The sequence below is a fragment of the Taudactylus pleione genome, unplaced genomic scaffold (assembly GCF_031769625.1).
Source record: "Taudactylus pleione unplaced genomic scaffold, aTauple2 ptg000361l, whole genome shotgun sequence".
Classification (NCBI taxonomy): Eukaryota; Metazoa; Chordata; class Amphibia; order Anura; family Myobatrachidae; genus Taudactylus; species Taudactylus pleione.
The window spans coordinates 244,969-260,342 of NW_028284762.1; the positions used below are offsets into that span (position 1 = coordinate 244,969).

Genomic DNA, 15,374 nt, shown 5'->3' on the forward strand with positions numbered 1-15,374 from the left:
GCATGCGTATAACGATCCGTACGCATGCGCAGATGTGCGAACATCGCTCGGAACGAGCGTACTGCCGCTAGCGAGTGGCTCTGAATGAGGGCCAGTATTTGCTAAATTAAACAAGTGTTAGACATGCAGATGCGCAAGACAGAAAACAATAAGTAGCATATCCAGTGCTATAAGCAGAGCACACACACACACGCACGCACGCACGCACGCACTCACACACACACACACACACGCACCAGGGTAGCACTGGGAGTAGGAAAATGACTGTCAGGAGTACCCTGCAACTTTCCATGTAGCGGGAGTACTCTGCAAAAGGACAAAAGGGCAGGATTCTATTAGGATAGTGCCACCCCCGATCTTGCACCCTGGTTACACAGCCCTCCACATTACCTCCGGAAGATACTGGAAGGTGACTTCAAGGAGGTGGAAGGTTAAATAAAGTGATATAGGGCTCTATTTACTACAATCCGCATATTGAATGCAGATTGTAGAGTGATATTAACGACTGAATTTGCATTGCGAATGCAGGTAACATCACAGGGATTTACTACAAATCCCTTGCAGGGACAGAGTTTGCGATAAAGCTCTGTCCCCGCGAATCCCCTTCGGAGCCTTATCATGGTATTTTCGCAAAAACTACCGTGACAAAGTGCCAGCGCATGCGCCGACCGGCCGCCGCTGCTATCCCCGCCCCCCTGCGCTAAGCCCTGCCCCAGCGATCACGGACACCCGCGAACCCCTCCCCCACGTGACCCCCCCCTCTCCCTTAATTACACTTACCTGCATGATCCGGGCCTCCGGTGATGTCCTCCATGCCTCCGGTCAGGTGATCTCCCATACTGCACTGGGACCCGATCACCTGATGACCGGCCAGCAGTGCAAACAGAAAAAATACATTGGATAGAGTACATAACTCATAGCAAGAACACACAACAAAACGGTTGGGTATGGCATGTAGGCGCTCTGGATCCAGGTGATCAGAATCCCAATGCCGGCATCCCTACAGGGTTAGGATACCGACACCCTTCGGTAAGTATCCAAACCCTATCCCTACCCCTAAACCTAACCCTCCCCCCGCAGCCTAAACCTATCCCCCCCCCAGTGCCTAACCCTAACCTTCCCCTAGTGCCTATCCCTAACCCCTAGCCCTCTCCCTATCCCCACTACTTACCACAAGGATGCTGGTGGCGCTGGCCGACAGAGAGACAGAAGGGGTGCTGGCCGACAGAGAGACAGAAGGCGAGCTGGCCGACAGAGAGACAGAAGGGGAGCTGGCCGACAGAGAGACAGAAGGGGAGCTGGCCGACAGAGAGACAGAAGGGGTGCTGGCCGACAGAGAGACAGAAGGGTGCTGGCCGACAGAGAGACAGAAGGGGAGCTGGCCGACAGAGAGACAGAAGGGGTGCTGGCCGACAGAGAGACAGAAGGGTGCTGGCCGACAGAGAGACAGAAGGGGTGCTGGCCGACAGAGACACAGAAGGGGTGCTGGCCGACAGAGACACAGAAGGGGTGCTGGCCGACAGAGACACAGAAGGGGAGCTGGCCGACAGAGAGACAGAAGGGGTGCTGGCCGACAGAGAGACAGAAGGGGAGCTGGCCGACAGAGACAGAAGGGGTGCTGGCCGACAGAGACAGAAGGGGTGCTGGCCGACAGAGACACAGAAGGGGTGCTGGCCGACAGAGAGACAGAAGGGTGCTGGCCGACAGAGACACAGAAGGGTGCTGGCCGACAGAGACACAGAAGGGGTGCTGGCCGACAGAGAGACAGAAGGAGTGCTGGCCGACAGAGAGACAGAAGGGGTGCTGGCCGACAGAGAGACAGAAGGGGTGCTGGCCGACAGAGAGACAGAAGGGGTGCTGGCCGACAGAGAGACAGAAGGGGTGCTGGCCGACAGAGACACAGAAGGGTGCTGGCCGACAGAGACACAGAAGGGGAGCTGGCCGACAGAGACACAGAAGGGTGCTGGCCGACAGAGACAGAAGGGGTGCTGGCCGACAGAGACAGAAGGGGTGCTGGCCGACAGAGACACAGAAGGGGTGCTGGCCGACAGAGAGACAGAAGGGGTGCTGGCCGACAGAGAGACAGAAGGGTGCTGGCCAACAGAGACACAGAAGGGGTGCTGGCCGACAGAGACAGAAGGGGTGTTGGCCGACAGAGAGACAGAAGGGGTGCTGGCCGACAGAGAGACAGAAGGGGTGCTGGCCGACAGAGAGACAGAAGGGTGCTGGCCGACAGAGACACAGAAGGGGTGCTGGCCGACAGAGAGACAGAAGGGTGCTGGCCGACAGAGAACAGAAGGGGTGCTGGCCGACAGAGAGACAGAAGGGGTGCTGGCCGACAGAGAGACAGAAGGAGGGAGCTCCGTCGTACGCATGAGCGAGACCAGACGAGCGACGAGGAATACGTTGCTCGGGGTCTCGCACCGAAGGGGGCGTGCTGTCGATGGTGAGTGACAGCACGCCCCCTTTGGTGGGTGTGCATTGGGCGTGGCTGCCAGGCGGAGGCGTTCCCATGGGAACGCCTACCGTCTGAGTCCGGCCCCACTGACATCAGTAATGATGTCAGTGGGAGTGATTTTGGCTCTGATAGAGCCAAAATCACTCCAGGGCTTGCGGCAGCGAGACCCTACCGCAGGGTCTCGTCGCAAGCCCGATTGTCGCGATGGTCTTGACCATCGCGACCATCATCATGGACGCTCGCATAAGCTGTGGGTGGTAACCCACAGCTATGCGAGCGTCCATGAGGCCGCTCCATTTTTAGGGAGGAGGGCCCTGATTCAGAGCGAGCGCTCTGGTCAGAGCGTTCGGCTCTGAATCAGGCCCAGAGTTTGAGAACCACTGCTTTAGAGCATACCTAAGTAATACAGGAAAGGCTCTGCCTCACCTGACCACACATCACTGCCTTACACATCCCATTCCCAGTGTGTGACTGCACTAACAGCAGATACGCCACAGGGAGTTATCACCCCTATTTGGAATACGACAGTAGAACACCCTAAATGATCCAACTTACGAGGACACACACACACCCCTCCCCCCCGCATCCCTAATGTGGGTGGGGCAGTATAAGTAACACCGCGCCCCATTCGCTTAGGCTTCCCCTCCCTGGAACTCCCACAGGCCAGACAGGCGCTGGGGTACATTTTTAGATGAGATGTATCGCCATTTATTTGTGATGATTGATACATCTCCCACCTACTACTCCCCTCATACTGACATGTTTGACCACCGGTATGCAGGAATACTTATCCGCTGGGGCAGCTCTAGAAACTCATGACCCCGGGCACTGTGACATCATTGCTAACCACTGTGCTGTCCCCATATCACGCCCCAGACATTGTCCTTGATGTCACCTTTGTATATGCACAGTGCTTACACTATAAATATATATCAGCAATATAGACAAAAAAATATCAACAAACATCTGATGTGTTTTGTAGAAACAGTGAATCTCTCATACTTACACTGCACAATACCACCAGCTATTTCATTAGCACAATGTCCCTCTCTTTAACCGTTTAAAGTGGATCCAGGCTGATGAAGGGACAAAGGGTATACAGTACTGGGACAGTGTAAAGCTGGGTACTACACAATACTGTTAATGAATCAGGTCCCGGTGCCCACATTACTGTCCTATTTATGCCCAAATCCTTGTTGGTCAACGCAAATGGCAAGTGGGTCATATGTACCTGACCACCCTCTGTGGGTTCCAAGTGTAAAATTTGTTAACCGAGGCTAGTTAACCCCTGCACAACTACAGCTTCTTATTCAAAATGTGGTGCCTGTGCCCGCTTTACTGCCCTATTCATGCCCAAAACCTTGTTGGTCAACGCAAGTGGGTCATATGTACCTGACTACCCTCTGTGGGTTTCAAGTGTAATATTTTATGACCGAGGCTAGTTAACCCCTGCACAACTACAGCTTCTTATTCAAAATGACAAAATCTGGTGCCTGTGCCCGCTTTACTGCCCTATTTATGCCCAAATCCTTATTGTGCAAGGAAAAATACAATTGAGATCTGTGTAAGGGACACAATTCTTTGTTTACATAGTGTTACCTTAGTGATCTAACTTTTTTTAAATGTTTTAATATAACATTTTCTGAATAAGAAGTGACTAAGAAGCTGGAGCACGAATATTGCTGCATACACGCGCAGCGATCAGACGATAACGATCTCGTTGTCTGATCGTCCTGCGCCCTCCAGCTTGCCAGCGACTATAGCGACCCGCGATCAATGATTTCAACGATAACGATATGAACGATATCGTTATCGCTCAAATCGTGCATTTAAATCGCTGCGTGTGTACGCAGCTTAAGAAGGGAATAAGAAGCCAACTTCAGCCTCGTTGTAGTTATTTTTCCTCTGATACACCCTTAAGGAACACACAGGGCCACGTTGCACTTATCGCACACCTGTACATCTGCTGTTATCAGCCCACAGTATAGACAACAGCACCTGCCGACCGACACTAATGAACTCTACCCAGCCAGGAGGAAGCCGAGCAGGATACAGTACAGTGCTCTCTATACAGGATTATACATTCATATATAATGAGTGCAGATAACATTATAATAACATCAGTATGTACTGGTTGTAGACAATATTATACATAGACAAGGATATACTGGATACAGCCTAGAAATTGTTATTCAGAGATCATGTGCAGAGGGCAGGCACAGTCCTATTGCATATAGGAGACAGCTGGATGTATGTGTGGTATATACAGCGCTGTACTGTATATAGGGTATAGCTGGAAGTATGTGCGGTATATTCAGCGCTGTACTGTATATAGGAGACAGCTGGATGTATGTGTGGTGTATACAGCGCTGTACTGTATATAGGAGACAGCTGGATGTATGTGTGGTATATACAGCGCTGTACTGTATATAGGAGACAGCTGGATGTATGTGTGGTATATACAGCGCTGTACTGTATATAGGGTATAGCTGGAAGTATGTGCGGTATATTCAGCGCTGTACTGTATATAGGAGACAGCTGGATGTATGTGTGGTGTATACAGCGCTGTACTGTATATAGGAGACAGCTGGATGTATGTGTGGTATATACAGCGCTGTACTGTATATAGGGGACAGCTGGATGTATGTGTGGTATATACAGCGCTGTACTGTATATAGGAGACAGCTGGATGTATGTGTGGTATATACAGCGCTGTACTGTATATAGGGTATAGCTGGAAGTATGTGCGGTATATTCAGCGCTGTACTGTATATAGGAGACAGCTGGATGTATGTGTGGTGTATACAGCGCTGTACTGTATATAGGAGACAGCTGGATGTATGTGTGGTATATACAGCGCTGTACTGTATATAGTGGACAGCTGGATGTATGTGTGGTATATACAGTGGTGTACTGTATATAGGGGAAAGCTGGATGTATGTGTGGTATATACAGTGGTGTACTGTATATAGGGGAAAGCTGGATGTGCGGTATATTCAGCGCTATACTGTATATAGGGTATAGGTGGCTGTATGTGCGGTATATACAGCGCTGTACTGTGTATAGGGTATAGCTGGATGTATGTGCGGTATATTCAGCGCTGTACTGTATATAGGGGACAGCTGGATGTATGTGTGGTATATACAGTGCTGTACTGTATATAGGGTATAGCTGGATGTATGTTTGGTATATACAGCGCTGTACTGTATATAGGGGAAAGCTGGATGTGCGGTATATACAGCACTGTACTGTATATAGAGGACAGCTGGATGTATGTGTGGTATATACAGCGCTGTACTGTATATAGGAGACAGCAGCAGGTGTGTGTGGTATATACAGCGCTGTACTGTATATAGGGTATAGCTTTATGTATGCGCGGTATATACAGTGCTGTACTGTATATAGAAGACAGCTGGATTTGTGTGTGGTATATACAGTGCTGTACTGTATATAGGAGACAGGTGGACTTATGTGCGGTATATACAGCGCTGTACAGTATATAGGGAACACAGCTGGATGTATGTGCGGTATATACAGCGCTGTACAGTATATAGGGGACACAGCTGGATGTATGTGCGGTATACAGATATATACAGCACTGTACAGCAGTGCACTCACCTTGCAGCAGCCGTCCTGGTAACACCATCAGCAGTAGGAGGACTCGGAGCGAACGCAGCATCGTAACGCAGCATCGTATGTACATACACCGGCACTGTGACTGCGTAGCTCATACTCTTTAGTACTGAACACTGTTGCCAACTCTGAAATGAAAAACAAGCAACTCTTGAGTGAAAAACAAGCCCAAAACAAGCCCAACTCAATCTGATAAAGCCCAAAACATAAGCCCAACGTAATATGGTGGGACGGGGGTTGGGGTAATTTAATGAAAACCACAAACATTATTGTTCATTTTATTAAATACATATAAATATTTGCAAAACACGGCATTTCCCTGATCTACGAATAGACTCCACTGTGCGAAGTAAAGCGCAGGGCACTCAGGGCCTGATTCGGCATAGGACGGAATTGCAAAGCCGCAAACAAGCAGCTTTGTAATTCTGTCCTTCCTAAAATGCAAATGCAGCAGAAGGTGCCTGAAATCTCCTTGCTGCATCTGTGATCTCAGGCTGCGACCAAGGTTGCAGTCTGGGATCACCATTGCAACCACCGATCACGATGGTTGCACCTTTGGTCAGGACGCGGTAGCTGAAGCTGGCCGTGTTCTGTCATCATGCAAGGCCAGGAAGTCTGCGTCCATGGATGCAGATCCTAGCCTTGCCACTCCCGGAAAACGGGGACTACATGCCCCCGTTTCCGGGATTGCAGAAAACAGAGGCAACATGCCCCCGTTTCCAGGAACGCAGGCCCTCTCCGCCCCGCAAACTCCTCTGCCTGTCAATCAGGTAAATGTATACAGGTGCCTGTGCGATATAGCAGGACCCGTTCTGCACATGCGCAGAATGGGTCCTGCGCAGATTCCCAAGCAACTAGTGAGCACTGGTGAATCAGGCCCTCTGTGCGCGGTAAAGTACAGGACAAAAGTGTCATTTACACAAACACATCAAAACAAAATAACTGACATATGGGAAAATGTAACTTCTATTCATCGTTTAAACCATACATGCCTACTCTCACGGGAATCGCGGGAGGCTCCCGATTTTTCGGGTAACCCCCCCGCGATCCCGGAAGAATAGGCATATCTCCCGCATCCCGCCCACTTCCTAGTGAAGTGGGCAGGATGGGGAGATTTTACCTGAGATTATCGGGTCCGTCGGGAAGGGGCGGGGCTAAATTAGGCAAATCGCGTCATTTAGCCCCGCCCCCTCCTCACAGACCCGCGAATCACGGGGATTTTCTGTAAAGGGGCGGGGCCTAATGCCGTCTATCGTCTGGCCCCGCCCCCGAAGAGGAGAGCAGCAGGTCCCCTCCTGCTGCTCCCGGAAAGCTGCCCAGCAAAGTAGGTAAGTATGGTTTAAACTAGGGGTGTGCACCGGCCACTTTTCGTGTTTTGTGTTTTGGTTTTGGATCTGGATCTTCGTGTTTTGGATCTGGATTGGTTTTGCCAAAACCACCCTTCCGTGTTTTGGGTTCTGGGTTTTGTGTTTTGGATCTGTATTTTTTTCTTTTAAAAAGCATAAAAACAGCTAAAATCACAGAATTTGTGGGTTTTTCTGCTCCTATGCTATTATTAACCTCAATAACCTTAATTTCCACTCATTTCCAGTCTATTCTGAACACCTCACACCTCACAATAGTGTTTTTATGTCCAAAAGGTTGCACCGAGTTAGCTGGATGACTATGCTAAGCGACACGAGTGGGCGGCACAAACACGTGGCCCATCTAGGCGTGATACTGCAGTGGCAGACAGGATGGCAGTTTGAAAAACTAGGCCCCAAACTATACATAATGCAAAGAAAAAAAAGAGGTGCAAGATGGAATTGTCCTTGGGTCCTCCCACCCACCCTTATGTTTTATAAACAGGACATGCACACTTTAACAAACCAATCATTTCAGCGCCAGGGTCTGCCGCACGACTGTGGCTGAAATGATTGGTTCGTTTGGGCCCCCACAAAACAAGCTGGCAATTAATCTGTCCCTGCACAAACTGGCTCTACAGAGGCAAGAGGTCGTCCTCATCCTCCTCATTCACCGATTCCTCACCCTCTTCAGTGTTGTGTACATCCTCATCCTCACAGAGTATTAATTCGTCCCCGCTAGAATCCACCACCACAGGTCCCTCTGTACGTTCTGGAGGCTGCTCTCCCTGGAAGAGTTGATAATTCATTTTTATGAACATCATCTTCTCCACATTTTGTGGAAGCAACCTCCTACGCCTTTCGCTGACAAGGTTCCCGGCTGCACTAAACACTCTTTCGGAGTGCACACTGGAGGGGGGCAACTCAGGTAAAATAGAGCCAGTTTGTACAGGGGCCTCCAAATTGTCTCTTTTTCCCACCAGTACAGGTACGGACTGTCTGACATGCCTACTTGGATGCTGTCACCGATGTAATCCTTTAACAGACAGACGCATGCTTGTTGCTGCTGCTTTGAGGATGCAGGTGCGGCTACAGCCCACACAATTCACAAAGACAGAAAAAAAAAGAAGATTTTTTTATTTTGTTTGGAGTGCACTTTGGGAGTTACACCACCCTTTAACGGACAAGCCAGCCGGCCCTTTACTTATGACACAGGCGCACGCTTGGCGCTGCTCCTTTGTTGATGCACGTGCAGCCACAGTGCACACAATTCACAAACACGGAAAATAATTTTTTATTTTGTTTGGAGTGCACTTTGGGGGTTACAGCACCCTTTAACGGTCAAGCCAGCCGGCCCTTTACTTATGACACAGGCGCACGCTTGGCACTACTTTGTTGATGCACGTGTGGCTACTGCGCACACAATTCACAAACACACTTGGGGGGAGCACCCCTGATGGACAGAGCACCCCCTGGACAACACTACAGCACCCTTTTAGAACTGGGACACTACACAGGACTTTGGAGTAGACACAGCCCCTATGGACAACTGACTGCACAACACAGTCCAGCCAGCCCCTATGGACTTTGGAGGAGTGGACACAGCCCCTATGGACAACAGCAGCACAGCACAACACAGCCAGCCCCTATGGACTTTGGAGGAGTGGACACAGCCCCTATGGACAACAGCAGCACAGCACAACACACCACAAATATTTATTCCCCCTTTATGCCCTCGTGGATGGTAACGCAGGAGCGGTCCACCCCTCCTGCATCGGTCATGTGACTGCAACGTCACAGAGGTCCTTTCTCCAAATAGGATCTAGCATCAACCAAGCCCCTATCCCTGCTATCACTTTGCTTCCAGGTCCAGACCCGGGGCACCACAGGAGATATCTCAGATATCTGATGCAGGACCCTCCTAGATAGATTCCTGTGATGCTTGATATGTGCAGATATCTGTTTTCAGGGCATACTGTATCCTGCAAACCTCTTTTGATGAATGCGCCCCTTGGTCACATTTTATACATACAATAAAACCCAATGCAGCATTCCTTGTTATACAGCTGTCGTCCCATCTCATTCCAATTCCCACACGTACAGCATGGCGGCGTATGGCCCTGATTCAGCTTTAGACGGAATAGCTAAGCCGCTTTTCAGTTCCGTCTGTGCAGATATGGCATCGCGCCTCCTGCCGCATTACGTATCTGAGCTGCGCTGTCCAACTCAGAATCAGAAGCTTCTTCCCTCTCCCCAACGGCGGCCATCGCTGTCCCCTCCCCGCCCACAAACGCCAGCAGACTATCAATCACTGACAGTCTGCGAGCAGGATCACATACCCGTTCTGTACATGCGCAGATTCCCAAACATTGTGAATCTGCGTTCGGCAGTGCACTAGCGTGTACCGCTCAATCAGGCACTATGTGCGCAACAAGTGTGCAGAAGATATAGGGGCTTATTTATTATTAGTGGCAGTGGAAGTACCAAATAGTAACATTCCTTATAGCCACGTATCACAACAATAAGAAATCATTTTCTGGGGTATGTTATGGAAAGTGTCTTGCTGTGACACGAGCGCCATTAAGAGGCTGTCCCGCGGGGAAGGGTAAATAGTATAATATAACCTGGCTTATCCTCTGTGCATACGCTTCCTTATCGCATGTGCAAGTACAGGCTGCCGCTTTTTGGAGCATATTAAATTATAGAGGAACCTATTCTTCACTCCAAAAAATGGGAGCTGCGGTTCCCTGCGTTACAATTTTTCACCACTTTAAAATTGCTTGAACAAGGAAAAGTGTTAGCGGTAGCACCATTCCAAAGCCATGTCCATTATCTAATTGGTCCCCCCTTATTCAAACACTCTTTCTGCAGTGCCAGCCACTACGGAGTAGGTTGTGGTCACTGTGGTAGCGCGGAGCTAATTAGCTCCAATCGCAGTCACTCATTTCTGCAGCTGCATGTAAGCACATAATGTCCCAAATGTGATCCATATACCGGCAGTGACCATCCTGACAGTCACAATACCGGCAATGTAAGGATACTGAATTTGAACCTCTATACACTCCTACCTATACCTTCTAAAACCTGCCTATAAACCTAAAATTGACGCTATTTGCATACGCAGTCATACAGTAAATAAATGCCTTCAGACCGTGAACATGTGTTTCCAAAGCACAAAGTATTATTTAAGTAAAATACAGATACTTACACGCTGTGATCCAAGTACAATTTAGCGCAAAGAAATTATACAGACCCAAGGTACAGTTATACATATGCATGCGCTCTGGGCCAGATACCGGCATCAGCAAGAAACCTCCGTCAATCAGCAATCAGCAAGAAGACTCCAGAAGGGGGTCACAACACAAATATTTATACCCTTACAGAAACAGACAACACAATAGAGAGGTTTGTTGCTGATCCCATTGGTTCTTCATCACGGTGCTTCTGTTACAGGATATTTAATAGGTTGATTCAAATGGACACAGGTCAGCCTCCGACAGCCTATTGTCTCCTCTATTCCCCCTGCATGCAAACCTAAGCTGTTAGTTTCACAAAATACATTTTGGTGCTTTATATCTCTACGGTCCATAAGTTGAGAATGCATGTTGCGATCTTCACACTGATGATACCGGAAAGCTGTTGAGAAAGTGCAGATCAGTACAATACCAAACACGGCTTACTTATCACGTATTAAACCTTAGATACCAAAATAGTCTTTATTTCACAGCATTTGTAATAAATGGATAAAACTTGAATCTTATACTTTAAGGCCATGGAACCTTTTATGTGGGTGTGCATTGTGTAAGTATTAGGGGTTTGGGAAAAGACGCTAGTTAGGTTTATCTGATTTGGGGCAGATGTGCACGCATGCAGCTAATAAACAGCGTTCGCATGCAGGATATTGTGCATTCGCTAATGTGCGTCATGTTAACATTGCAACTGTGTGTAATGTGCGGTGTTTATGCATGTGATTCTATTTATGATGGATTTAATATATATATGTGTATATATATATATATATATATATAATTCCTTACTAACATTTTTAACTGCAATGCAATGTGTTATTATTAATGAGATTCACTCTCAAACAGGGTGGAGACCCCCAACCGTGCTGGTGCCAAACTGTCTGACAGTGAGTTTAAAAGAGCAGATTTCTTACCATTGTTCATTCAGTCAAATTCAATTACAATTGCCACAGCTACACCTGTCCACATGTGGGGTCTCTCCCTTTACATGCAAAAGAAGCCACAGGGCCTGATTCAGAGCCAGACGCTATTTGCGCTCGCTCGTTCAGAAAAAGGGGCCGGCTATTTAAATTGAGCGCTCGCTCTTTGCGGTCTGTTGACGCCTCTATGTCTGAGCGAGCGAACGAAACATGCGCTCGCTATTTTATAAAGACGCCCCCTGGCCGCTCGCATCCTACATCATCTCCGCTATTTATTAGATTAATCGAGTACATCGAACGGCGTATGAACTGCTCGCTATTCTTGTGGTAGGTTTATCCTACCGCAATCATGCGAACAGTTCAGGCTAAGAAACAACCAAGTGACGTGGTCGATGACGCTGCTTTGTTAATTATGCACACCCTTAAAACGCCCGTTTTGACCGTTTGGCACGCCTGCGTTCTGATCTCCACTCCCCGTTTTCAAGCACCTTCCCCTGTTACCACCCACATACGCCCCTTTCTGTCACTCAAATTAGCAGGCACTCGCTATTTTGCGAGCGCTTGATTTCCGACCGCACTGACTGGTTGGCGCATGGGCATTACGACCCATACGCATGCGCAGATGTGCTAACATCGCTCAGAGCGAACGAGCGGCCGCTTACGAGCGGCTCTGAATCAGGCCCACAGTTCCTGGTGTATTGTCTTTTCTATTTACTTTTTCTCTAGTTGTTTTGGTATATTTCTATGCAAGGTTGTCCCCAGAATGGGCCTGTCATGGCTTCTAAAGGGATTACCAAAAACATTGCCATCTGTACTTAGCTCGGGAGTTGTAACTTAAAATGGCGTCGTGCAGATTCTTATTTTTAAGATGGAGTCTGGTTTCCATTCGCAAGATGGCGTCGCTCCAAGCGAATTTTACACTGATTCTGTCTCAGCCACTAAACTAGCTTCGACAAATGGTCACTGCTGGGATCCTTACTACATCCTGTGAGATGCAGGAAGCCATGAGATTTTGGCATTGTGGCTGCTAGATTTAAAGCTGCAATTCATAATTTTTAAGGCGAAACCAGGCTACTACATTTAGGACCTCATTCAGACCTGCTCGCAAGCTCTGTGCGTTCGCAAGCGGCCTGATGGTTTGCAAACGCGCATGCACGCGCTTCGTTCTGGCGTGCGTGAACTACTCTGTGCGATCGCAGCCTGCTCGCTCGCCCAGCAAAGACAGCCCAGTGAAATGAGTGACAGAAGAGGCCGTTTGTGGGTGGTAACAGGGGCAGGACACTAATAACGGGGGAGTGGAGGTGTGAACGCAGGCGTGCCTGAGTGTTTCAACGCCGTTTTTAAGGCGTGCATAATTAACTGGCAGCGTCATAGAACACGTCATATGCCTGTTTTTTACACTGAAGTCCTCGCAGTGCTTGCGGCAGGGTAAGGCAACCACAAGCGCTGCGTTCGCTACCGATGGTGCTCGATGTACCAATGTTTTAATACACTTCCTGGAGATGGCGTGCGCTAGTGGGCGTCTCAACATACGCTAATGGGTGTCAGCATACACAGAGCGATCACTCGCACAGCCAAAGTGGGTGTGCTTATGCCTTGGCGAGCGATCGCTTCCCATGCCGTCACTTTGACAAATTTGCATACGTTGGATGCGAGTGATCGCATCTAGCGAGCGGGTCTGAATGAGGTCCTTAGTCCAATGTGTGGTCAGACTTGTGATCACTTGCCATGTATACTTTCAGTAGTGCAAGCTTCCCACGTGAATGGGCTCTGGTCCCCGTCACAAATAAACACATAGGCAGCCGTCCCCTTTCCAAGCAAAGTAGGAAACAGCCTTTATTTTTGAAAAACGAACATTCAGCACAATGTAATTTGCTTTTCCAAGACTTTAACTTCATTTGCATTTCTGGGTGGGATTTTTTAGATGCATTCGACCAATCAGTCCCTGCCTGCAGCCGTCATCATCAGCTCGCAACTTGCACCTGGGTTTTTGTACCCGAAAGAATTGCACCTTAGACAGGCGCAATTGCGTCTTTTCGGCTGACAATTTTAGCTGCAATTTGTATCAACACACCAATAACGCGCCCTTTCCGTACTTTGGCCACCTCTACGCGCCCCCTTCAAACCCCATGTTGGCCCCATTGTCGTAGGGAGCTGCACAGGCAGGTTCCCTAAAGAAAATATAGAGGCGTGCCGCGAAAAAGACGAGCAAGTGCACCAAAACAAGATTATGCTTACAGTGCAACTTCCCCCATATTTATGGTGGTAAAAAAATCACACTACTGCATAACAGATGGGCCTCTGCTCATGCACTAAAGGGGCCTATCCACTAGCAGACATGAAAACGTCTGCATGATTGCGACATTGTAATCGTGCAGTCGTTTGTCAGTCTGTGATGAGCCTGCACTGAACGAGCAGTCGTTCAGTGCAGGCTCATCAGTCATCTGCAAACATGCTCAACCTGACGTTATTGACAGGCTGTCCAGCATGTTTGCACGATGATAGATGTCTAAACGACCAGCTCACTAACCATGCTCCCTCATGGGCCTCTATTTTTGCATTCCTTCATGCCCAAGTCCAACACTGCTGGTTTTTCATTTTTTGTTCACTTCAACTTGACTCGATATGGTGAACACATCCCCTCCCCAGGCTCTTGCAAGAACTGGTGGCTACACAGTCACAGTCTGTTTTCTGTAGATAAGGATATTGCCGTTGAAGCTGGGTGTGCTCTCAGAGCCGTAACTAGACTTTTTGGTGTCCTGTGCCAGAAAGAGCATTGGTGCCCCCCCTCCATCATTTTTCAAATAGGGACTTTAGATAGTGCACCTGAATAAGGGCCATGGCCTCATGGGGAAGGGCCAGGGAAGAGATAGGGGAGGCCAGGAGATGCTGGGGATAAATAGGGACATAAGATAGTGCACCTGAGAGAGGGCCATGGCCTCATGGGGAAGGGCCAGGGAAGAGATAGGTGAGGCCAGGAGATGCTGGGGATAAATAGGGACATAATATAGTGCACCTGAGAGAGGGCCATGGCCTCATGGGGAAGGGCCAGGGAAGAGATAGGGGAGGCCAGGAGATGCTGGGGATAAATAGGGACATGATATAGTGCACCTGAGAGAGGGCCATGGCCTCATAGGGAAGGGCCAGGGAAGAGATAGGGGAGGCCAGGAGATGCTGAGGATAAATAGGGACATGATATAGTGCACCTGAGAGAGGGCCATGGCCTCATGGGGAAGGGTCAGGGAAGAGATAGGGGAGGCCTGGAGATGCTGGGGATAAATAGGGACATGATATAGTGCACCTGAGAGAGGGCCATGGCCTCATGGGGAAGGGCCAGGGAAGAGATAGGGGAGGCCAGGAGATGCTGGGGATAAATAGGGACATAATATAGTGCACCTGAGAGAGGGCCATGGCCTCATGGGGAAGGGCCAGGGAAGAGATAGGGGAGGCCAGGAGATGCTGGGGATAAATAGGGACATAATATAGTGCACCTGAGAGAGGGCCATGGCCTCATGGGGAAGGGCCAGGGAAGAGATAGGGGAGGCCAGGAGATGCTGGGGATAAATAGGGACATAATATAGTGCACCTGAGAGAGGGCCATGGCCTCATGGGGAAGGGCCAGGGAAGAGATAGGGGAGGCCAGGAGATGCTGGGGATAAATAGGGACATTATATAGTGCACCTGAGAGAGGGCCATGGCCTCATGGGGAAGGGCCAGGGAAGAGATAGGGGAGGCCAGGAGATGCTGGGGCTAAATAGGGACATAATATAGT

General features: G+C 49.2%; 1 protein-coding gene across 2 annotated transcripts in view; it reads right to left on the reverse strand.

Annotated features, from left to right (window-relative positions):
- Nucleotides 1–6,195, reverse strand: part of LOC148508525 (nectin-1-like) — a 69,284-nt gene extending 63,089 nt beyond the window's left edge. For both annotated transcript variants that reach the window (XM_088444385.1, XM_088444384.1), the window contains exon 1: nucleotides 6,077–6,195. In XM_088444385.1, the coding sequence (XP_088300511.1) occupies nucleotides 6,077–6,161 (85 nt within the window). In that variant the 5' untranslated portion in view covers nucleotides 6,162–6,195. The remainder of the gene's footprint in view (nucleotides 1–6,076) is intronic.
- Nucleotides 6,196–15,374: the final 9,179 nt, after the last annotated feature.